Source organism: Engystomops pustulosus, chromosome 7, assembly GCF_040894005.1.
Source record: "Engystomops pustulosus chromosome 7, aEngPut4.maternal, whole genome shotgun sequence".
NCBI lineage: Eukaryota > Metazoa > Chordata > Amphibia > Anura > Leptodactylidae > Engystomops > Engystomops pustulosus.
Window position 1 is genome coordinate 40,892,446 of NC_092417.1, and position 26,509 is coordinate 40,918,954.

The window sequence follows — 26,509 nt, forward strand, 5'->3', positions numbered from 1 at the left end:
GACTGATAGAAGATTTTTAATAACTTGAACCATCACCGAGGGAGAAAGTAAAGCACTGGTTGTACTAAAAGTTGGCTTGTTGGGTTTCCCATAGCTAAATTGCCTCTTTGTTTGTTGACATCAACTTGTCTCTCTCAGATCAGCATTACTACTTATGAATTAGACGCATACTTGGAATAATTAGGGGACATCTAGCAGTGTTTTCTATTGTCCTGGTACAGGTTTCTAGGCACTCTTTCATCACAATACAGTGAGTGCTAGGGGATTTTTCTAGTCATGTGTTTTACCTATATATATGGACTGATCCACACGTGGTTCTGTCTCTCTGCACATTGGGGCAGATTTACTTACCCGGTCCTAAGGTAGTGCGCCCGATTTCCACTAGGTGTCGCTGCTGCGCTGAATTCCGTCGGAGTTCACTGAAGTTCACCGTCCTGGGGCAATTCAGGAAAAATCGGCGCAAATTGGAAATATTCGGGTAACGCGACGGAAAAACGCGATTCAGGCCCTTAGTAAATGACCCCCATTATGTAATACTGGGCATGTGCCGGCTTTGTATCAATTGGCACATGTGCAAGATATAACAGAAGGAGTAGTGATGCCGACAGCGATGGCTGATGGCAGTCTTAAGTATAAGCCAAGGTACCTAATTTTACCAAAAGAAAACTGGGAAAATGTATTGACTCGAGTATAAGCTTAGGGTGGAAACTGCAGCCGCTACTCTCTAATTAAATTTCCAGTTGTCTCCCCCATCAATAAAATGTCCAGTAGTCTCCCCATCAATAAAATGTCCAGTAGTCTCCACTCATGAATGAAATGTCCAGAAGTCTCCCCTCATGAATGAAATGTCCAGTAGTCTCCCCCCATCAATAAAATTTCCAGAAGTCTCCCCTCATGAATGAAATGTGCAACAGTCTCCCCTCAAGAATTAAATGTCCAGCAGTCTCCCCTAATCAATGAAATATCCACAGCAGAACCTCCTTATATGCCCCCATTCATAAAATGTCCATGAATGTGTCCCATTAATAAATCTATCTTGAAGCCAGACTCATTTGTCAGCTACCCCAGATGATCAAGGATCTTTTTCATTTTCCGTTTCTCCAGATTCTGTTTTTCTGCCAGTGATAACATTGCTTCTCTCAGGTATCATTCATCCGATTTATTCTCAGCGTCATCCAGCAAAATCCTTGTGCCTGGACATGACGTTGTATGGTCGTCTTTGTGGTTTATGGCTTTGTGTTTACTTTGGACTCCAACTTACTTGGACTCCTAATAGGCTGCAAGATATTTTACTGAAGAACCGCCAGCGTCTTCTTCAGGTATATATGGTGTCATAGTGCCAACACATGGCCTGTCTACTACAGATAGAAATTTGAATAACAATCCATGCTAATGGAATTTTACTATTTCATGATACCTTCTCCTAAGTTTAGATTTGTCACCATTATATAGTTAGGACATCCACCTGGAAATGTGTAAAATTGACCAGAGATGTTAAAATTCTAGATCAATAAACAGATGATTTATACAAGCTTTCAACTTCATCTCTAGGATAAAGGCCTACACAGGAACTAAAGGGAACCTGTCAGCAGGATTTCCCATATACGTGTAATGGCATATTGCTGCTGGTCCCATCATACACAACAAAAATATGTATTTCACTAAGAGATCTGCTAATTCATTTTTGGGAAGTCACAGTGCCGTCACGACAGAGACATCATAAACTTAGGCCTTCTGATGTATCTGCCAGCCGTGCAGCGCTGGTGGACAAGTTTTTTTTGGAAAGCGCGGGGTGAAAATTCGGATTCAAAATTTCCCTGAGTCACAGAGATAGATTTATGAAGAGACTCAATCCTTCCATCCCACAGTAGTCAACATACTTTTCATTGTTTCTTAACAGACAGTGATTTTCTGCCTTGTGCAAGAGGCTGTAAAACAAGTTAGTTCTGAAATTACCTATTAGCTGGTTTTGATGATATGGTACCGGGGTCAGGACAGGTCAATGTATAGTCAAAATGAAAGCCTCTATGACAGTTAAAGGAAATCTACCATTTGTTTTTATGCTTTGTGAACCAAACATATCTTGAGAATGCTGTAGCTACACTGATGCAGAAACTTATCATGTTTAATCCCTGATCCAATTGGTTTTGATCAAAAAACAATTGTAAAATTCAGGACCTTGGAAAAGCAGGGTGCAGACTGTCTGCCCTACATAAACACATTACACGGAGCTCCCTGAACTGTTAGGATACAGTGCTATTGTGGTGGCTTTGTTAAGATATTAGCTACCGTGGGTGCCCTGTCAGCCATTGTAGGGACACTGTAACTATATTAGCTACTGTGGGGACCCTGTGCTATTCTGCCTATGGGGGAACTGATAGAATATTGGCTACTGTATGGCCACTTTTTGGATGTTGGCAACTGTGGGGGCACGGTTACTGTATTGGCTACTGTTGGGTTCTCTTACTATATTGGCTACCACAGAAACACTGTGGAGGCATATTAGTGATAAGTGTGATATGAGGTGGTGGATATGATGATGAAGTGAACTAAAATTTTTGTGTTGCTGAGTTGTGGCTGGAGGAAGCTGAGATGACAGCTTGGTTGAAGAAGAAAATGCTTTTTGATTTTTCTTTTTTTATTAAACTGGCGCCACATTAACTATGCACCAGTCCTATGGAACACAACCTGTCCTTAAGGAATCTTCAAATATTAAAAATAACAAACTGTCTATCACAGTACATAATTCATAAAATAGTTTTGTGGTTTTAAGGCGTCACTGAACTTCTTCCAGCATTAAATAGAGGATTAAAATAATTTCTTATCATGGATTTTCACTTTGGATTTTTCTAGGTAAAGACAGTTGAGAATGCAGCATTTCATAGACTGGCTTCCTCATCTCCCTTAACCATGACCCCCAGGTTATTCCTCAGAGGGCCCACCATTTTTTTTTCTATAATCCTGTAACGTCCCATTGCTACCTTCCAGTTTGAAGGGATTGGTTACAAATTTGAACATTTACCAGTGCAAGTACAATCCTTTAATAGTGTAACCCATGCTGTACTTCCAATGATAAACTTTCTTCTTCTCCCTCTGCTGAACTGCTGAGCCGCTGGATCCACTTTAGCTGCTTCTGGCACTTCCTGTGAGGGAGGGGGCCGAGAGCACATCCACATTTGCTTAGATCCTCCTACACACCTCCTCCCTGAACTGCAAGGTCAGCCTATAATCATAAGAGTGGTTAAAGAGTCATTCTGATGCCTGTATAGTAACACACCCTGCCTCTACCAATGACACATGTGCCTAGCAGTGGCCTGGGATGTACATTGACATTGAGAAAGTAGGAAAAAATAGGGAGCAGGTGGAGTAGGGTAGAGATGGCCTATGGGGATCAGAAGGATGGGGAGAGATTGTACTGAAGGGATGTAGATTGGCAGGAGGAAATAATGGAGAGCAAGAGGATGAAGAGTGCTGAAACTACAGTGATGTACATAGAGATGAGGAATAAACGGAGCAGGAGAAAGGGAGTGATGGCACGAAGGGGATGTACACTGATAGGAGAGGATAAAGGGGAGCAGGAAAAGGGAACTATGTGGATGTACACTCACGGAAAGTAGGAACTTCGTAGGCCCCATTGAATTGGCATATTCAGTGGGAGATTCCAGAGGCTAAGGCTACATGCACATGAACAAAAGAGGACATCTATCATAAACCAGCTTTCATGCATTGGCATACGATTCAGTCCCTGTCCCTCCAGTGCCACCGGATGCATCAAGAGATTCCGACGTATTGGAGGCTGTGCTACTACTTCAATACTAGCAGCAACCGTTCAGCCTTTTAAATGGATATTGGTTCTGGATGTGCACAACGGATTCACATTTACTGGATCACAATTATCTTCTTAATGGACTTTATGCCTCTTGCAGTAACATAGACTAGTAGGTCAGGTGAGCTGGGTTTTGTTTTCCACGTGTGAGCCGTCAGTCTGGGCTGCAAATTTTAGATCAGGTCATAGAATTGCTGACAGTCTAAGGTATCAGGTGAGCTGTGTCCTCAAACCTTTGTGTATGTAGTTAGTAACAGCATGACTAAAATAAATTATTAAATTAAAAGTTCATTTCTCACAGTCTTATTCCATACACACAGGTATGATTGATTAGCCCTCCGGGACTTTTACCTAGCACTGACAGCAGTTCTGCATAGTCAAAACTGCTGACAAACTTTTTTTTTCCCAATCAAATTTTAGTAAAAGTGAAAAAAAAGACAGAAACAGAAAAAGCTCCTGCCATCACGCAGGATGCAAATAAGAAACTTAAGAAATAGCACACTGTATTGCCAATCATTCTCAAAATGTATGAGAACAGCCAGCCACACACACACACACACCACCAACGAGGATTCCACCGAGCAGTATGGAATAATGACGGTCTTTTATAGCATTAAAGGTAGAAGTAACAAAGATGTTTCATTTTTGGAGCGCTACTACTAACAGGTGTTCAGGGGTGAAAGAGAGAAATCGAGACCCAACTAGAAGGGGTTAGAGGGGCCTGTGAGTGCACTAAAAGTGGTCCATGGTCCCCAAGTTGCAAGTGCAACACCCTCGCCGATGCAATGGCAAGGGAGTGTTTGCGAATACGTCCCACCTGCATGTAATCACATCACACTACATGGTCCTTATAGGACATAGGGGATATTGCAGTGGTGAATCCTGCCTGGCAAGGCAGAAGTTAAGTGTTTTGTATGATGCAAGATGCTATTATCCAATGATCTGTGTTACATCCTGTCCTCTGTAAGCTGAGATGTGATTGGAGGAGCAGCCACCACCTGACCAGAGGGGAAGTAATAAAAGAATCTTAGAGATTCAGTGAGTGAGTGAGCAATCTCTGTCTAGCCCATACCAGAGCAGGAAGAGCCTAGCCCCTGCCTCTGAAGAGTGGAGCAAGAAGACTAGAGTTAGTATAGTGAGGAAAGGGGTATCATCTTACCTTTAAAGGTGATACCTGAAGCCCTACAGGACAAGCTGAAGCTTCCTACCAGGACACAGCTGCCTCCCAGCCTGCCCCCTACATCCAGGCTGGTGAACTATCTCCTGAGGCTCCCTCCAAAAGCATCTCAGCACTCCATCTACCTGTTAAAGGCACGTTGCTGCGGTTCCTGCCGGTTCAAATAAAGAACTGTAAGTTGTTTTCTTCAACTTCTGTCTCCGTCTGGTCCCTGCTAATACGGCTGCCTTCATCACCGGCACCCTGTCCATCACCCAGAGACTCACACTCGGGACATTGAGGGGTTGCCCCAGGGAGATCCGCTATAGCCGCCTCTCCCTCATCATTTCTTGCCAACACCACCCTGCTGGAGACCTGCCAGGCTGTAGGACAGCCCTCCGGTTCCCCCGTACCAAGCACCGTGACAATAGCGTGCTTAGGCCGCAACCACCAGCCACTCCGGTACCGCGGGCCCCGACTGTCCCCAGGCCTCACCTCAAGGGCTAGGCCCCGGTGGGGGATGTTGCACAAGGAACTATTCAATATTGTCATTTGTCTTCAAAGTGGTAAAGTTGACTGACCTTTTCATTCCACTGAAGTGTCTGAAAACTGTGGGGCAGATTTACTAAGGGTCCACACACCGCATTTTTGTCCGGTTTCCCAACTTTTTCTGTTTTGCGCCGCATTTAACTGGGGTTTTTGGCGCACACAACCGGATTTTGGCTCGACCACGTCGACTTTCATACGACGGACAACCCGACTGATTCGGACTAAGCGTGGGATTTAACATTCAAAATTGTGTCGCAAGCCATGCACTTACATGCACCGGGAAGAAGAAGGTGAACTCCGGCGGACCTCAGCGGGAAGCGATACTTACTGCAAATTGGAGGCACGATCCGAATCCTAGTCGGACAACGCTCCTCGGGGATCACAATGGGATGGGTAAATAAATGTGCCCCTGTGTGTCCAATTAATCTTTCCACTCTCTTATATAGTAAAACTTATGGGTGGCCACTTGCATCAGCAGATGATTATAGAGAACAGAGATGGAGTAAGAGCTTGGCAACTTGTTCACCAGTAGTTTCTTCCGCCATCATATTCATGAAGAGACAAAGCGACATTGTTGAAGAAGATTTGTGTTCTTGTGTGATAGGAGAATGACTGGGGAAAGGAGGTGCTGTCTTTAAAGGGAACCTACCACCACGATTCTACCTATAAAGGTAGATCGGGTGGTAGGTGGATGTAAGGGACGTGAGGAGAGCTCTATTTTAGAGCTAATCCTCACGTCCCCGCTAACTTTTAATAAACTTTATTCCCCTAACATGTAAATTTACTTATGCGGCTACTGGGGCGTGGAGTAGCCGGGCACGAGGCTACACAGCGCGGCTACTCCACGCCCCAGTAGCCACATTACTCCTCCTACCCTGTGTGTTCGGCGCACAGCATCCGACAGGCCGGAGTTCTGCGCATGCGCAGTAGCTCCGGCCTCGGAGCTGTGGCTGCTCAGCCGCGGACCTGCGTTCTGCGCATGCGCAGAACGCCAGCATGTCGGGCGAGGGCGCGCAGCTACGAGAAAGTTGGGGATATCTGGGGTTGGGATATCTGGCATGATCTTAGTGAATCGCGGTACGGTGCATTAGAGTCGGACAATGCACTTTCTGTGAACTCCGGTGACCGGGTAAGTAAATGGGGCAGATTTATCAAGTGACTGAAAGTCAGAATATTTCCAATTGCCCATGGCAACCAATCACAGCTCCCCTTTAAAATATTCATGAGCACTGGTGAAATGAAAGCTGAGCTGTGATTGGTTGCCATGGGCAACTGGAAATATTCTGACTTTCAGACTGCTTGATAAATCTGCCCCAATGTGTCCTAGTGAGTTCACAACCCGCAGCTTGTTACACATATTAAGCATGCAAGAAACCTTGGTTTTGGCTGGAGTTTCCCTGAAATAAATATTACTTGATAACTGCAGTAAAAAGCACAGAAATATATATAGAAGTGGATAGTTCTTTTTTTAGCCTGGATTTACACTTGGCTTTCAATATATTCTCAGCATACACACTGGGAAAGCTCCCGACGTATAAGCTAAGTGTACCCATTGACATATACTGGAAGATGGAGGCTTACTTTTAGTATCTGTGTGTTCAGTATACGACGTATCCTTTGAAAAGGCAGGATGGAAAGTCGTAGCAAGCTACGTCTTTTCATCCTGCTTCCTCCTGATGAGCGATATAATATGCTCAGCAGAGGCAACTTAAGCCTATGGGGAGCAAATGCAATGTCTCCCAGTCTCTGTTGAGTGGATACGTCTCTCAGCAGGAGGGAGGATTGTGCTGATGTCACTGTCCATATAAGGACAGTGACATCACTTGGGAAACACCCCTAACATCGGCAGCAGCCAATTGCTGGATACTGACGATGTTCACTCCTCCCCCCTGCATTCCGGTAGAGGAGGAGTTACTGGGTGGGATGCGTCTGTGCCATATGTTGTAAGGACATGTTGGGAATTCGCCCCACAGGTGCTTACAACATATAACAAAAAACAGGGTGTGAACCCAGCCGTAGCCTATTTTTTTTTTTTATTACAGTATGGATATTACTAGCAGCTCAGATGAATAACCTTTTATTTTTATTGGAAGCCAAAATTTCTTCAGGCAAAGACTATTGAGCAAAGGCAGTTGATGAGTAATGGATATGATGTTGTTTATATTACCTTTAACCCCTTAATGACCGCCCTATCGGCTTTTTACGGCGGTCAGTAAGGGTACTTCTTCTGACGCATACGCCGCGGCGCGTCAGGGTATCAGTACACTCGGGAGGAATTGGGCATCAAGCGTTGCAGTGCGTTTCAGCATTTAATTTATTCTGAAAATGTCAGTTTTGGCCTAAATGAATGTATTTTCCAAAAAAAATTCTATAGTTTCTAAATCGCAGGTCCATATTGTTTTAACCCATGTGAAACACTTAAAGGGTTAATAGACTTAATAGAAGTTGTTTTACATATGTTGAGGGGTGAACTTTCTATAGTGGGGTAATTTATGGGGTTTTACTATTATTTAGGCCTCTCAAAGTCACTTGGAAGCTGAGTTGTCCCTCAAAATGTGAGTTTTGGCAATTTTCATGAAAATAAGAAAAATCGCACCTAAAGTTCTGCACCTCATGACATCCTAGAAAAATGACCGGAAGCATAAAATATCATCCCAACATAAAGCAGATATTCTGTAAATGTTAATTATCAAACTTTTTGGGTAGTTTTACATCTTGTCTGGAAACCAGAACATTTCAAACTTAGAAAATGAAGAATTTTTACAAACTTTTGCCAAATTTTCACTTTTTTTCAGAACGAAACGCAAAACTTATCACTTAAATTTTATAACTAACATGAAGTACAATATGTCACGAGAAAACATTCTCAAAATCACCTGGATATGTTAAAGCGTTCCGAAGTTATAACCAATTATCGTGAGACATGTCAGATTTGAAAAATCGAGTCTGGTCATTGAGCTGAAAACTAGTGTCGGTGATAAGGGGTTAATAAAGTTTCGATTTTACTAACTAACATGAATGGGAAATATTGTGCGTTTAAAGCATGAAATGTATTTATTTTTATTAAAATGTACAACTCCCTTCTCTAAAAGAGGATCCGTTGGTGAAGATGATGTAGACGGCCTCAGATTTCTCCTACTGAAGTTTTATGGGGTTGGCACAGATGGAATTGTATTACATTGTTGTCTACTGTTATGTAGGAGATCAATGTAAAATCGAAACCCTTCCTTTTAGAATCCATTACAACTGACTAGTATGCATGAAAGGCTGCCTTCCATCATGCTTATAACGAAACAAATAGTGCAACGTCTGGGGTGTTTTTTTCCGTTTTATAACAATAAAGACTAATGTAAGGAAGCCTGTGCATACAAGCCTACTGTGACATTTCAGGAAAGTTGTTGAGTGTCACTTTTCAGTTTCTGTAATTCTCCTGCTGTACTGGAAGAGAACAATGGGAAGCAATCACTATGGTATGAACCCAGCCTCACATGCCAAATACATAAATCACAATCGCATTCTTTATGCCAATATTATCAGCTAATCCTAATGACAAGTTGCATTCAATGGGGTCCAGCGATCAGCGGCGTAACTAATAACTAACAAGCCCCTTTTCCCACAAAACAAGTTAGGCCCTATCCACAATGATCCTAACTTGTTGATCAGTGGGGGTCTCTGTGATGAGAACAAGGGGTCTGATGGGCGCATTTATAGTTGAATGGAGCCCATTCATCTCCATTCATCTCAGGGAGCGACAAGGCTTCCAGTGGAGGTACCTGGAACCCCTTCGGACCTCTCATTCTTCTGATCTATGGGGGTCTCATCACTAATAACCCAACCAATAGCAAGTTAGGCCCTATCCTATGGATAAGGGCTAACTTGTTTTGTGGTAAACCTCTTTAAATTCATCTTAGGCTTTTCTGAAACTTCTCCCCATCTCCACGAGCTTTGGTTTATCTTCATCATTTAATCTGGTGACAGTGAACTGACTGTCACCACTGATATTAGGTTCCTAATAGGGGACATAAGTACCACCAAATGGTGCGTGCACATAAAGACATTTGGAAGCTGCAGTGACTGAGAGGGCTGGATCTCCTTATTTCAGCGACTTATATCCATTCCCCAGACACATGATACAATGAGGCGCTGACTCTTGAAGCACATGATCCGGAGTGGGCTTATCATTGTATGTCTAAGGGAAGGTACTGCTTCCCTGTCCATTGGACCATGATCAAATATGTTTTGAGTAGTTGGTAATGTTTTTGCTGGTAAATTACTTTGTTGGCTCTTTAGGAAATGTTTTGCAAGATGTGTTCACGTAATCTCACTTTGTGGTAACCCTGTCAATCATGGAAGAAGTTATAAGCTCCAAGGGCAGCCAAGCATACAGCAGCAGGCACAGTTCTGGATATAGCATCTTCCTGCAATAGAACTCAGAAATCTGTAGAAGGACAACTTTGTGTAAAAAAATATGTAATTATATCTACTCCAATAAAAAGTGTTTGTTATACAACATCAACATAGTTTTGTGTACTGCAAGTAAATACAATGGATTAGCACCATTGAATTAACTGGAATGACTATTTGTGTCCATCATATCACATGTATCTTTAACAGACACTATGTACTATGTAGTATACTCTAGAACAAGGGGTGCTACACTATGTGTGGGGCATAGTGATACATGGGACACTATACTACATAGATAACTAAATTACAGGAGGTACAATACCACAATGTGCACTATACTCATAAACAGTCGGCAAGATAGATCATTTAAAGTTATGTCTGGCTATCCAATATTTTAACTATATGGGGGATTTTTATCATACGTATATGATACATATGATTGCAGCCCTGCCTCCCGTTTCGGGCCGGATATATCACGAGGTTTAGGCCTCTTGATGTACCTGGCGGGCGGCACAGGCCGGGTCTGACCTGGCGTAGTTTTGCATAAAAATGATCTAATGAAAGTTTGCTGTCAAATGAACGCAGCCCCAGGATGGAAACACCCTATGTTTGCCCCCTCCACTGGCTGCCATGCCCGTCTATCCCCACATGGCATGGAGTTGGTGTATGCAATATTTTAATCACAATTCAGTACCCCCCACCCACCCCCGGGCCTTACCACACACTGCTGGCAGAGAGCCAGGTAATGTGAAATATAGTTTGAAATTATTTAGAATTCTGATAAAATCAGCATAGCATTGGCTATTGGAACCTGTCACCAGAAATATGACATTCCTGGTGACAGGTTCCATGGAAAGACATCCCCTGAAAATTAGACCTAGTGTGTCTTTAGGAGAAAAAATGAATATGACGAACTGTCTTATTTTCCGGTAAACAAGGTATGTAGCACATACAGTCTGGAGAGTTGACTTCAGTTTACAACTGCTGCCTTATACTGACACCTGCTGGTATAATGCTGGCAAACCTGTATCTCAAGGGGATAAAGCGTAACCAAATAAAATATAAGTGGCATCTCAAAAGTATTTTTCTTTGCCTCTTATGGGGTAGTTTTTAAATTAATTTTAACACAAAATCCAGATTTTTGTCTCCTATAATTCAGAATGCAATATTCTGATCAGAGCACTCTGACAGCTGGCACTGCCTTATAAACCTTATAAACACTCATTTAAAGGTTCTTCATTGTAGTATGTAACAGTTTCCTAAGTATGATAAACCTGCGCGCATTGAAGTCCCTACTACAGGACAGTGGTACCGATTTGGGACAGGGTGCTGTGCCGCCCCATATACCCTGTATTGTGATTGACATGTAAATAGACAATAGATAATCAATAGGTTTTTCTTATTAATTCAAAAACAAAATATTAAGAGATTCATTTCATGTCTCTATTAAACTATATTGAAAACTAAGACATCACTTTTCTGCACATATTTAAAATAAATTATATTTCAGTACCTCTGCTATATGCAGGGTCAGCCTGCGGTCCACCAGTAATATTGTTTCTGGGGGTCCAACCTAGTAGTACACAGAAATATTACCTTTATCGCCAGAGTCAGGGATCAGGGGCTTCCTCCTTCTCTCTCTCTCTACAGACTAAGAGCCGAGCACTGGCAAACTGAGGCTACTATGATGTTACCCTGGGGATGGTAAAATAATAATTACCCCTGCTGGTGTCAGGGCTCTGGTTAGGGATGCAATTGTCAGCACCAATAGTACTAATCTATAACTAATGACCATGTTTGCAATAACTGATGACTATAATCCCACAACCCTGGAGCTGCAGCATCACATACAGAGGACTAAAATCGCTGATGATGGATAATACACTACATACAGGCGAAATGTCTTCCTCTTTGGCCAAGAACACCATTAAGACTTTTTGTTGTCATATACGGCTGCATAATCATAGTATCACAGTATATAAGGCTGAAAAAAGACGCAAGTCCATCAAGTCCAGCCTTTAAGAATTAAACAAATGTTTTTTCCCCATAACCCGCGATATATATATTTTTTTTTCTAGGCGTAGAGGATGTCCCCTGTCTATGATGATGGTAGAACCACCTCTCCTCTAGGTTTAGAGGGTGTCCCCTGTCTATGGTGATGGTAGAACCGCCTCTCCTCTAGGTGTAGAGGATGTCCCCTGTCTATGGAGATGGTAGAACCTCCTCTCCTCTAGGTGTAGAGGATGCCCCCTGTCTATGGTGATGGTAGAACTACCTCTTCTCTAGGTGTAGAAGATGTACCCTGTCTATGGTGATGGTAGAACCTCCTCTCCTCTAGGTGTAGAGGATGCACCCTGTCTATGGTGATGGTAGAACCGCCTCTCCTCTAGGTGTAGAGGATGCCCCCTGTCTATGGTTATGGTAGAACCGCCTCTCCTCTAGGTGTAGAGGATGCCCCCTGTCTATGGTGATGGTAGAACCTCCTCTCCTCTAGGTGTAGAGGATGCACCCTGTCTATGGTGATGGTAGAACCGCCTCTCCTCTAGGTGTAGAGGATGCCCCCTGTCTATGGTTATGGTAGAACCGCCTCTCCTCTAGGTGTAGAGGATGTCCCCTGTCTATGGAGATGGTAGAACCTCCTCTCCTCTAGGTGTAGAGGATGCCCCCTGTCTATGGTGATGGTAGAACTACCTCTTCTCTAGGTGTAGAAGATGTACCCTGTCTATGGTGATGGTAGAACCTCCTCTCCTCTAGGTGTAGAGGATGCACCCTGTCTATGGTGATGGTAGAACCGCCTCTCCTCTAGGTGTAGAGGATGCCCCCTGTCTATGGTTATGGTAGAACCGCCTCTCCTCTAGGTGTAGAGGATGTCACCTGTCTATGGAGATGGTAGAACCTCCTCTCCTCTAGGTGTAGAGGATGCCCCCTGTCTATGGTGATGGTAGAACTACCTCTTCTCTAGGTGTAGAAGATGTACCCTGTCTATGGTGATGGTAGAACCTCCTCTCCTCTAGGTGTAGAGGATGCACCCTGTCTATGGTGATGGTAGAACCGCCTCTCCTCTAGGTGTAGAGGATGCCCCCTGTCTATGGTTATGGTAGAACCGCCTCTCCTCTAGGTGTAGAGGATGCCCCCTGTCTATGGTGATGGTAGAACTACCTCTCCTCCAGGTGTAGAGGATGCCCCCTGTCTATGGTGATGGTAGAACCGCCTCTCCTCTAGGTGTAGAAGATGTACCCTGTCTATGGTGATGGTAGAACCTCCTCTCCTCTAGGTGTAGAGGATGCCCCATGTCTATGGTGATGGTAGAACCACCTCTGCTCTAGGTGTAGAAGATGTACCCTGTCTATGGTGATGGTAGAACCTCCTCTCCTCTAGGTGTAGAAGATGTACCCTATCTATGGTGATGGTAGAACCTCCTCTCCTCTAGGCGTGGAGGATGCCCCCTGTCTATGGTGATGGTAGAACCTCCTCTAGGTGTAGAGGATGCCCCCTGTCTATGGTGATGGTAGAACCGCCTCTCCTCTAGGTGTAGAGGATGCTCCCTGTCTATAGTAATAGTAGATCACCCTCTCCTCTAGGTGTAGAGGATGTACCCTGTCTATGGTGATGGTAGAACCTCCTCTCCTCTAGGCGTAGAGGATGCCCCCTGTCTATGGTGATGGTAGAACCGCCTCTTCGCTAAGTGTAGAGGATGTCCCCTGTCTATGGTGATGGTAGAACCTCCTCTCCTCTAGGTGTAGAGGATGCCCCCTGTCTATGGTGATGGTAGAATCGCCTCTCCTCTAGGTGTAGAGGATGCCCCCTGTCTGTGGTGATGGTAGAACCACCTCTCCTCTAGGTGTAGAAGATGTACCCTGTCTATGGTGATGGTAGAACCTCCTCTCCTCTAGGTGTAGAGGATGCCCCCTGTCTATGGTGATGGTAGAATCGCCTCTCCTCTAGGTGTAGAGGATGTCCCCTGTCTATGGTGATGGTAGAACCACCTCTCCTCTAGGGGATGCCCCCTGTCTATGGTGATGGTAGAACTGCCTCTCCTCTAGGTGTGAAGGATGTCCCCTGTCTATGGTGATGGTAGAACCACCTCTCCTCTAGGTGTAGAGGATGCTCCCTGTCTATTGTAATAGTAGATCACCATCTCCTCTAGGTGTAGAAGATGTCCCCTGTCTATGGTGATGGTAGAACCTCCTCTCCTCTAGGCGTAGAGGATGCCCCCTGTCTATGATGATGGTAGAACCGCCTCTTCGCTAAGTGTAGAGGATGTCCCCTGTCTATGGTGATGGTAGAACCTCCTCTCCTCTAGGTGTAGAGGATGTGCCCTGTCTGTGGTGATGGTAGAACCTCCTCTCCTCTAGGTGTAGAAGATGTACCCTGTCTATGGTGATGGTAGAACCTCCTCTCCTCTAGGTGTAGAGGATGCCCCCTGTCTGTGGTGATGGTAGAACCGCCTCTTCGCTAAGTGCAGAGGATGTCCCCTGTCTATGGTGATGGTAGAACCTCCTCTCCTCTAGGTGTAGAGGATGCCCCCTGTCTATGGTGATGGTAGAATCGCCTCTCCTCTAGGTGTAGAGGATGCCCCCTGTCTGTGGTGATGGTAGAACCACCTCTCCTCTAGGTGTAGAAGATGTCCCCTGTCTATGGTGATGGTAGAACCTCCTCTCCTCTAGGTGTAGAGGATGTCCCCTGTCTATGGTGATGGTAGAATCGCCTCTCTTCTAGACGTAGAGGATGCTTCCTTGTCCTGGTCACAGGCCTAGGGATAAAAATTTTTTGGAGAGATCCTCGTACTCCCGGTTTAGGTATTTGTACATTGTAATGAGATCTCTCTGCTCTTATTTATTGTTAGTGTCCTCTACTCAGTTATTTAATACATAGTGCCCTTCTAATCAATTACTTAATATAAAATGTTCCAATTTATACATGGTGCCTATTGTAATATCCAGACCACTATGTCCTCCTCCAGATCCCCCTTTTCCCCTTTCAGACCCCTCTGACCTCTTCCAGGCCCTTCTGTGCTCCTCTTCCAGACCCCTCCAGCCTAGTTTGCAAGTAATTTCAAAATGAACAGGATTAAGCCATGCTCAGACCCTTCTGTCCTCCTCCAGCCCCTCTTTCCTTCCCCAAACCCCCTTTGATTTTTTCCAGCCTCCTCTCTATCCTCCCTTTATACCCGTCTGTCCTCCTTCTCCTCCAGACTCCTCTGTTCTCATCCGGAGTCCTCTATCTTAAAGATGCAGTTGCTATTGACTGCGCTCTCTTTGGTAATGGTACTCGAGCGGCCATTGTCAGCTACATCATGCACTATTACTATAAATGGCAGGGACCTCCAATGAGGATAGAGCCACTCTCATAGAACCAGGGGGTTGGGCTCTCCGGTGGGCCAATCCTACCCTGGCTACATCTATATGACTTGTAGCCCATTTATGCCCTGGTATATTCCTATTCTTGCGGCTCTTCATCACTCCAAAAGACTGATGTCTCCTTAATATAAGTTATGGCAACTTCCTATATGCAAATAGAAAAGTGAACCCCCCCCAAAGACTTCTATTGCCGTCCGTGATCCACATTCGTGAAAAAAATAGGACATATTTCATAATTTTTTCCACAGACAATGGATCGTTGAAAATACATTGTGAAAGCACCAATTGAAAACAATGGCTCTGTGAATTATAGTTCCTTCATTAAAACATTTAAAATTGCAAATTCCAAATCCAAAAGAATCGTTACAGTTGGAACCATTAAAGTTGTATACAAATATATATAAAAGCCACAATGAAATATGCCAGATGTGACCAGGATTCTGGTGAAAGCTATAGTAAATTCTGCAGGCCAAGGCGTCCACAACCAGAAACCATTTGTAGCCGCCCACTTTTCAAAAAAGTGGTGTGACGACCATAAAAGGGTAAAAAAGTAGCAATGTTCTTGCCCTGCACCAGTAATTGCAACTTATTCATGCCTAATGCGACAAAAAACTTGGGTACTAGGCAGAGTTGGCTCCAGGTTTCATCAGGCCCTGAGCCTTAGTAGGTCCCTTTGCAGTGAACTCACGAGGTGGCATTATAAATTCAGAAACTAAAACTCCTCCCGTCTTCTGTTCCCTAAAATATTGCTTAGTTTATCATACAAAACAGCTCTATCATGGTTATTTTATAAAAAAGCCCCCCTCATCCACTATGGATTTGTTATGCACAACCTTTTGTGCCTCTGTCCGCAGAAGCTTTGGGCCCCTGCATTTTAAAGGGTATGCCCAGTGCTGGCGTCGGCCCTGGTACTAGGCATGTTATATCCCCTTCATTGAAATTAACCTAGTAGAAAAACATTGTTTTTCATTAAACTGGATGTTACTTTCCTGTACGCTTGGTACTTGTGGTGTGACATTTGTATTGAAATGTAGGGTAAGTATTTTGTAACTAATAGGTGTTGCTGCTTTCATTTACACATAATGACCCGGTAATGTGAAGTGCATTGGTCGATCATTGATGAATAGTGATGAGCGGACCCAACTCCCCACCAGTAACGCTCAAGATCAGTTCTGGCACCAAATTGCGGTCGGTCATTAACCAATTAAATGGCGTTGGCAAAGGTGCCAGAGGCATTTAAATCCATACATAGCTTAGGTTTCCTACGGGTCCTCCGGTTTCCTCCCACACTCCAAAACATACTGGTAGGTGGATTAGATTGTGAGCCCCATTGGGGACAGGGACGGATTTGGCAAGGTCTGTGCAGCGCTGTGTAATCTGTGTGCACTATATAAATAAAGAATTATTATTATTACTATGCAGGTATTTTCAGGAGGATCGTCGTTCTCTATGACGTCATACTAGTGCCGGCTCTCTCAGGCCGCATGGACTATGCCGGTGGCATTTACAGAGTGTTAAGCTGAACCCGGACTTATAAATTGGCGGTTCGGGTCCGCTCAACACTACAGGTGAGCTTTAGACCCCTTTTAAAGGGGTTTTCCATGAACAAAAGTTAGGGTAGGGCCTAACTTGCTGATTAGTAGGAGTCTCAGTGAGGAGACCCCCGCAGATTACGAAAACAAGGGTACCGATGGGGTCCCTTGTACCTCCGTCGGACCCCTCATCTCTCAGTCAGAGTAATAGGGCCTAACTTTTGTTTGTGGGAAAACCCCTTTAATGTGTGCGGTAGGATACTTTTGGCTACACTAGGGAGCTGAGGACGTGGAATAATGAAGCAAGGTACCACTGATGTAAAATAGATATTTATTTATAAGAGCAGTTAGCTTTTGGTAATGTTATGTCGGACGTCTGTCTGTGGTGTTTCCGCTTCTAAACACCGTAAACATAAAAACAGTCTGTAAACATGCTGATACACAAACGATTGTCTCTGTTCAAAGTGACCTACGTCAACATGGTAGAAAACAATATATAATTCAGCATCAAAGCACAGCAAGTACAAATGACGAGTCAATAAGACTAATGGAGGGGAAAACATCTCGTTACCATACAGATCACAAATACCGTAATGTTTTGTAGAAGCTTTTGTTAACAGGTGATATAGAGGACTCGGCCGCCAGATGTGAGACTAACACTTGGAAGTGCTGAAAAGAAACGGGATATGGGAGATTTTTTTGAAAATGTATTTATACCAATCATTTTTTGGTAATAGTTTTGACATGAAGGGGAGACAAGGAAGACCACTCTAACATGTTGTCGTTTTACAATATTTTGTATACAGCTTTTATATAGTACATTACATGGAGTCAAAGGAGTTGTCCAATTACAGTAAATATATAGTATGGTTTGTATGGTTAGTAATGAAAAGTTATACAATTTTCTAATATGCTTTCTGTATCATTTCATTGCAGTTTTCTAGGTCTCTGCTTGCTGTCATTGAGTAGGAACCTTTATTGCTTATTTCCAGGAGATACAAATCCGCCCATGGTTATGTGATGGACAACACAATCAGATGTCCGTCTTATAAAATGAAAATAAAATACGGAAAATAGATACAAAAATGTAATGGGAAATTGTATACATTTGTGTTAACAAACAATATCATTTATTTGCTGAATCCGGACAAATCCTTTAATTGATTAGAGTTAATGTTTTGCACATTTAGTTTCCTTAAAGGAGTTGTGCAGCCAGTAGAATGTTTAAAAAGAAAACAACAGAGGATTAGAATTTTTTTTTTTTAAATCAAATGGACAATCCCTTTAAAGTAAATCATTCTGAATTATACAGCGTTATAATTCAGACTTTTAGCCATGGACTTAGAGGGAACCTGTCAGTAGAAATTGACTTAATAAACCACTAGTTTGTAGTGTGGCAGCTTAACACTTTTCAGATCATGTTTCTTTCATGGCCCAATGTGGTGGCTTCATCCAAAATACATGGTTTGAAGTGACATGTAAATTGGATGTATAAAGTAATGGAGGTGGAGTGCTCCTAACTGAAGTCAAGCTCTCTCCCCTTGGAACATGACCTGGAAGGTGATACTCTGCCTGACAACAAACTGATAGTGATCTATTTGGTCACTTTCTGCTGACAGGTTCCCTTTACAAATATAAAAGAAAAATTATCGCTTAGGACTAGCTTACACAACACTACTTGACGGGCCAAATACCAGGTCAAAATCCACTTTCCTCCATGGATTTTGGAAGACATCCCCTAAATTCTAAGCAGCACCTGCTTAAACTCCACCCAAGTCACTTTTGTCACTCGGAGGCCTCTGATTTATCAAAATGAGACTTGTCAACACATTTTTCCAGACTGAAACGCTGTAGCAAAAAATTTGCTGTGCGGACTACCCCTTAGACAAAAATCGTATGAATGAGACAATTCTCTCCATATTGATGGCCATGAGGTACCGATCACACTTTTTGGATATGTTTATACTGCATCAGAAACTGCAACGAGAGAAGCTTTTCCAGAATGCGTAGGAGTTTTCACTGAAACGCGTGAGCTCTGCAATGTCATTATTTACATGCAAAACACCTGGGGGTCATTCCAGAACAAACGCGCTTCAGTGAAAATGCATATGGGTGCCGTTACACGGTTACAAACAGGAAACGCGTGTGATCGGTAACCATTGCATTTATACAATTTATTCTGATTAAAATATCATTCATTTTGTTGTGTTACAAATTACACAAGAAATATTACAATTAAGAACATACATACACCATATAGGGCAAGATTTGGAAGCATTGAATCTTTCCCGCATGTATTTATTGACCCCTGTTATTATTATGGTTTCCGATTACAGGCTTTTACTTAGAAACACATATGCGATCAGCTGTGGCACTTTGATTCCATTTCACAAAGAACAATCGTGTGCATTTTGGCAAAACTCTAATCCTTGTAGTTTCTGATGCATCAAAAAAATGCAACGTGTGTGAATGCGGCCTAAGTCAGCCAGTGTGATTCAGTGGTTTTTCCATGTATCCATTCACTTTCAAAGTTAAATTGGACACTCGGAAGTGGGTCCAAGTCCCTGTTTTGTGAAATAAAGAATAATCTTCCTTTTGTTAACAGCTCTCAGACTTCACATAACCATTGATGCCGGAAAAGTGAAAAGCACCATGCTCTTCAGAGCTGTGTTATTTACATTTATGGAAAGTTTTTCCAAGTGTTTGGCCTCAAAATTTGCATTTACAGATAAAAAACAAAGTTGTTGTCATAGCTTCACTAGATAGGCAGAAATCCTTTGTGGTTTTTATGGAAAATTCTAAACATACTTTTTGGAGTAGAAGATACTGGCTTTGAATAATACTGTAGAGAAAGTGTTACACAAACGCGAAAACACCTCTTAAAGAGGACCTGTCGCCCAATTTATCGGCACTAGGAGCTGCTTACTAAAGTAAGCAGCTCCTAGTGCTTGATCAAACGCTGCAGTGTTAGAGTGATAGCGTTACCGGAAACCTCCGGTAACGCTATCAAACACTACTGCGACAAAGCTGTCCGACGTATTCATGAGGGGGCGGGGTTGGGGCATGTCTAGGGGCGGTGACTGCCGCCTAGCGCGCAGCAGTCACTGCCGGTCTAGGAAGCGAGCGGGGCGGTCCGGGGAAGAGGCAGCGCCTCGGACCGCCCCCTCATGAATACATTGGACAGCTTTACGAGCTGTCCGATGATTACATTGTACTCCGCCGCAGTGTTTGATAGCGTTACCGGAGGTTTCCGGTAACGCTATCACTCTAACACTGCGGTGTTTGTTCAAGCACTAGGAGCTGCTTACTAAAGTAAGCAGCTCCTGGTGCTGAAAATTTAGGTGACAGGTCCTCTTTAAAGGAAATCTACCATCAAAATCCATTATGATAAACCAGGGACACTTACTCCTAGATTCAGGCACCGTGACGGTGGTAATCTACTTATATTTGTTATCCATGGCCTCCTTCCTTATTAAATCAACTTTTAAATTTATTATCATGAGCCAGAAAGGCTATGAGAGAGTTAGTGGAGCCCCTCCATGCAGCAGATTCACTGGCTGTTACATTTTGTAGGTACAAAAGCCATAGGGCTTCTGTAACACACTCATAGCCCTTCAGGCTCATTAGCATCATTTTAATAGTCGCTTTTAGAAGGAAGGCAGCAATGGATAACAAATATAACAAGTTTACCAAAGTCACGGTACCTTGATCTATAAGCAAGTCCCTTGGTTTATCATGCTTCACTTTTATGGTAGTGTTGCTCATTATGAGATAGAATTTTTAAAAATGAAAACCTTATCTAAATTTCAATGCAACATATTTATGGAGTGTTTTAGACACTTTTATGACCCAGATTCCTGATTAGTGGTGCCTGTTCTTCATAAATCTGGCGCCCCCTCCACTGCTCCGACAGAGTGCACCAACTTTTTTGTGGTGCACCTTTAACATGGAGAGTGTGACACACTCTTGCAGTTGAAAAATTTAGGTCACATCAAGTATAGTGCAGCCACAAGACAAATGAGTCGTGTGCGACACATACGTGGCACTGGCACTTTATAAATACCTGTGCAAGCAGTTTGCACATAAAAGAACGTGCAAAGTCTCAAAAAAAACTGGTGCAAGGGTCTTTAGTAAATGTTGGCCTGATATGCAAACACAAATCTGCCTAATGATCCTACTTGGATCTTGAAACTTTAAAGAAGTAAAGTCTTTGGAAAAGTTGCACAGATGAGTTTTATTATACAGGCGGCCCCCGGGTTACGTACGAGAGAGGTTCTGTAGGTTTGTTCTGAATTTGAATTTGTATTGTAAAATTATAAGCCCAGTCAAAATTTATTTTGGTCTCGGTGACAATTGGATTTTAAAAGTGTTGGATTGTTATAAGAACCAGGATTAACACTAAAGCTTTATTCCAGACACCTCTGATAATGGTTATAGCTGATTATTGTAGCCGAAGGCTAAAGTACAGTAAATTACCAACATCCAGAGGTCCGTTTTGTAACTAGGGGTCGTATGCAAGTCGCGTGTTCTGTTCTGTAGGGGACCACCTGTATATTTATTTTTTATGGTGGCATAAAATTCTACTTTATACTTGTTATTATAATTTACACTGGTCTTTATTTTGACCCACAGAACTACACCGAGGCAAACAGAAAAAAGGCTGACAAGTCCTTCGTGAAAATACCATCAAGATCCCTCCAAAAATTTGGCATCGTGCAATACATTGTATTTATGACTTATTACTAGAGAATTATTTATGGATTTTTTTATAGATTATGTCTAATTTTTACTTGGGGGGGGGGGGGGGGGTGCACCAGGAACCTATAGAGAACACCTCTATAGAAAACACCACAAATGCATCCACTACAATAGATGAGGTCATGGCTTATCTATACAAATTCCATTCACAGAGCAGGTCTAAAAAACTCTCCCATCTCTCATTGGCTCCAGTCCATTTCAGTCAATGGACTGCAGTAAAGCATATCACTAAATGCTGTGAAGATAGCAAGATAGCAGCAACAGAATTATGAATGGGATTTAATTGCACGGGATACGCCCGGACCCAAACTTAAAAAAGCAATCCTGCTCATCTCTAGTGAAAACCTTTTCACCTTTTCCCTTTAAAGAAACTTCTCATAGTGAACAATGACCTGTGAAAGTATTTCTATTATATTAGATTATAAGGGCATTTATAAAATGTGATTCTACAATCAGATTATGAAAAATGTCCATGGTAGCCCCCCCCCCCCCCTATGTAATGAGAGCTACTAAAGGTAATAATTTTAGACTTCATAATTGGTAAATGGAAAAAATTATGTAAAAAGTTACATTGCACATTGCCCAAGTAGAGTTAGAAGAAAAAATTAAGGATGTTATAAATAAATAATTTCATCATTTAGATTTTGGTAGTATATGGTCTTCATTTGTTTTAAAGAAGTTTTCTTCCAAAAAAACACAATTATCGATCCTTAAGATAGGCCACCAATGTGGTCCAACTCCAAAAGGCTCAAGAATTAGCAGACAATTTAAGAATTCCTGAAGATTCCGATGTAGTTTATATTAAACTGATGTTAAATTCTAAAACACTTGATACTGTAGGCTGGTGAAGGTCAGTCACTACAGCCGAAAACACATTGGTGGCCTATTCTGAGGCCACTTATAGTTTTCCCTAGAAAGAGGGTTATACCCAAAGCATATGGGTATAAATCAGCAGATCAGAAATAGTCAAAGTTTGTCGATATTATTATTATTATTATTATATTTTTTACTTGCAGATTTTATTTTGTATTTGTGGCAGCCATTATTTTTGGCTGATAAATCTAAATTATTGACAGTAAATTGGTTTAGTGATACAAGATCACAAGATAACTATTTCAGAGTGTGACCTTTGTAAAAAGAAATAAACTCAAAATTATCAATATGAAATCATAAAAATACTGATATTTTCGCAAGTAAAACCAACATATTTTGGTTAATATGCACATAATTTGAATACTTTTTGATGTCAGGTTTACTGAAATAAGGACATTTTTTAGATTTCAGGAAGAAAACAATTAAAAAATTTCCAGAATAATAGCCCAATGTTATTGTTATATACAAAGTTGGCAACAACATCATGCTTTACAGAGACAATTTCATCTTTTCAATAAACTTATTATTTATTAGTGTATACATTTAAAGAGAACCTGTCACCAGGAATGTCATATTTAGCTAGTGACAGGTTCCAAGAGACTATGCTATGCAGATTTTAAAAAGGTCTTTGTCGGTATTCTGAATCATTTCAGTACTTTATGTAAGTTGAATTCACATTACCTTGCTCCCTGCCAGCAGCATGTAGTGAGTCCAAGTGGAGGAGGAGCTGCGTCCTGTGTTTGCCTGTGTCAGTCTCCTCTCCTCCACACTCATCCCTCCCCATGATGTAGAGTAGAGGAAGAATGAAGAATGCATGAGGAGACACTAGCACTCAGGCTGCAGCTGCCCCCTCTCCAGGACTCAACACATGCTGCTGGTAGGGAGACCGGTAATGTGAAATAAACTATTATAAACTACTGCAATTATTCAGAATGCTGGCAGAGACATTTTTAAAATCAGCACAGCATAGGCTATTGGAATCTGTCACCAGCTAAAAATTCCTGGTGAGAGGTTCACATTAAGTAAATCCTTGCCAACTGCCTAAATTTATTAAAATTTCCCAAATTAACAAAACAAAAATCCTAGAGAATTGGGCATGCTGGTATCTCCATAAATTGCCAGAGTTTATGCAAACATCATCATAATGTCGGCTTTCTAAGATTAATTGGGGAATTTCCTCTGAGAAATCCACAATTTTGCCAGTTACAATTGTTTTAACTATGCAAGTGTAACCATGTTTGGGGTTGATACTGATATATGAAAAATTTTATTGTATACAGCTTTTGGGCACCTAATTTAAGTGGTTGTCCAGTTCAAATTAAAATTTAGTACCTTTTTGTAAAGGATTAGAAGAAATTATCTGCTTTCAGAAACAGCACCTCTCTTGTCTAGGGGTGGTATTGCATTTCTTTAAAGTTTAAAACTTTAGGATTATCAATGGGCCAAAAGGATTTAAAGAAATCTGCTATTTTTAACCCCATAAACTTCAAACAAAAAAACTAAATCAATACATCTATTCAGAAAAAATCCAATAAAGATTACCAATTCTTATTATTTATTTGATTATTCAATAGGTATGTGACCTATTACTGATTGGGAGGATACATAAAAGTATGTGTCCTCTAATGTCTCTGTAAATTTTATGAAGATGCTGTCAGCAGTGCATCAATTGTACCAAACTGTTTACAGTGGGGTTTCCTTTCGTTTTTTACATTATTTTTTTTTTAATTGCCATTTCTGTGGTCTTCATCATCAATATTTTTGTTGTCGCCAACACCCACAGCGCTTTTACAAGAGAACATTTACAAATGTTCCTTTTGTAGCTGAATCTTCTGCCTATATCTCTAGTTCCAGTTGGGAAAACTTAGCACCAACAGGACTTTGAATTTGCAGTTCCATCAGCTTTGCGGCCATCCTCTTCGAGCTCAGCTAGATTCAGTTCATCATTGGACGCAAGACGTAAGCCATCTAGTTCTTTCCTATGTGCCATCAGGACCAACTCTGTCAGTCGAGTGAAGGACTGGAACCAAAAAAATAGAAAAAAATATTATAAACTGAAACGAACATAGCAGTTAGGGGAAGGGCAGGGGCATAACTAGGAGAGTCAGGGCCCCATAGCAGACTTCTAAATGGGGCTTCCCTATCCCCACAGAAAATATACATATTTGCACACACACATTTATCTCTTCCCCAATATTTCTAATCCAAGTTGCTGATGTATGCCACGTACCGTGGAAGATGTTCAATGTTCTATACATATTATACTGTAGAATGTGTGGCATAACATGTATATTATGCAACAAAATGGTGGTAGGCGGCACTCAGGAAAACCACATCGGAGTAAGTGCAAACGTATTCTTTTTATTAGGCTTTAATCGTGCATCGGTACATGGATAAAAAGAACGTGTACGATTGACGCGTTTCGACGTTTAAAACGTCTTAGTCATGATCTCCACAACAGTTGTTTTAAACGTCGAAACGCGTCGATCTTACGCGTTCTTTTTATCCATGTACCGATGCATGATAAAAGCCCAATAAAAAGAATACGTTTGCACTTACTCCGATGTGGTTTTCCTGAGTGCCGCCTACCACCATTTTGTTGCATGTTTCCGGATCTCAACAGTCAAGGATCAGACGGCGTGCACCACCACAGGCATCGGGTGCAGGAGGTCATCTAGGTGTTTGGGTGAGCGATCCGATTTTTTCTACTTTTTATGTTTCAAAACATGTATATAATGGTGCACATTCTACTTTCTTTAGTGTGTTAGGTTGGATGTCGGGGCCCCTTGACACTACAGGCCCCATAGCAGCTGCTTTGGCTGTTACCACTAAAGTTACGCCCCTGGGGCAGGGTCAAACAAAGGCTCCTTGTACCCACCAAAGCAAAACATTGCGTAAGCCCACCATACAGCTATATAGAACTTGTGCACATCCACTGCACATAGTAGCATGAAATTAAATCATAAATAAAGTTTAACGGGCGTTTCTAATTTTCATTAATTAAAGGGGTAGTATATAACAAGTTCTATTGAATAGATGATAAGGATGTGTTCACACGTTTCGGTAGAATTGTGCTTAGATATACAATTCAACTGGAATGGGGATAAGCTTGGCCCAATCTGATCTTAGCCCCAATTTCTTTCCAAAGACCAGAAGAGTTTTGCACATATGTGGGCCATCTACTGATGCAGCATAAACATGCCAGCTTCCTTACCTCCTTTATATTATAGTTGGTGCAGGCACTTGTTTCATAGAAGTCCATACCATATTCTTCTGCAAGCTACAAATGAAAAAAAAGAATGTGTCAGTGGCAAATGGAAAATTAGAAAAAAATATATTCTACAGCCGCTTAAACTGTTCTGAAAATCAAGAACATTTTGTAATTCGAACACAGTAATTTACTTGCTTCTCTAGGTATGTTGAGCAGTACATGTATCTAATTACATATTTCCTCTAATATTATTTTAGTAGGCCCAAGGTAACATAAAAAAAAACAAACAAAGTATAATTACCACAATCCTCACCACCAGTCGCTTCGATAATACGCACGCACTGCTTGCTGCGGCTTGTACTAGGCTGTAGCATGAGCACACTGGTCATACAACGTCACCATTAAGCAACGTCGCCGCTAAACCTCTGAACCCCTTTAACTCTAAAAACATTCTAAGTTATTATCATGGTGATGATAATTCTGGGTTGGGGAAGTAAGAGCTCTCCTTACGGAGACTTTGCAAATTTGGGCAACCTTGAAGGCGTCTAAAGACTTAGAGCCATTGTTGCTCCACAGTCCCATTAACATGAAGCACGATTTTCTCAGAAAGCCTAGTGACATGATGCGGTATAAAAGCCAAACCAGTACATCTATTCCAAAAGGTTGGAAAAGTTATTTGCATATTTTCCACGGTAATTCTGATGCAGTGGCCAAAAATCGTACACTACTTAAGACCTTTTTTATGTTGGCCTTGCGTGTGAACCTTTATTTCTTTCGGTGCACTGACTATTTGACAAGAGGCCATGCCCCCATTTCAGAGGTCACATTCTCTTACTC

General features: G+C 42.1%; 1 protein-coding gene across 1 annotated transcript in view; it reads right to left on the reverse strand.

Moving 5' to 3' along the window:
* Positions 1-17,144: 17,144 nt before the first annotated feature.
* The window catches only part of RAB15 (RAB15, member RAS oncogene family), a 72,223-nt gene continuing 62,858 nt past the window's right edge, over positions 17,145-26,509 (reverse strand). Inside the window, exons 6-7 of the mRNA XM_072115567.1 lie at positions 25,676-25,741; positions 17,145-24,481 (exon numbers count right to left, since the gene is read on the reverse strand). Coding sequence (XP_071971668.1) covers positions 24,326-24,481; positions 25,676-25,741 — 222 coding nt within the window. The 3' untranslated portion in view covers positions 17,145-24,325. The remainder of the gene's footprint in view (positions 24,482-25,675; positions 25,742-26,509) is intronic.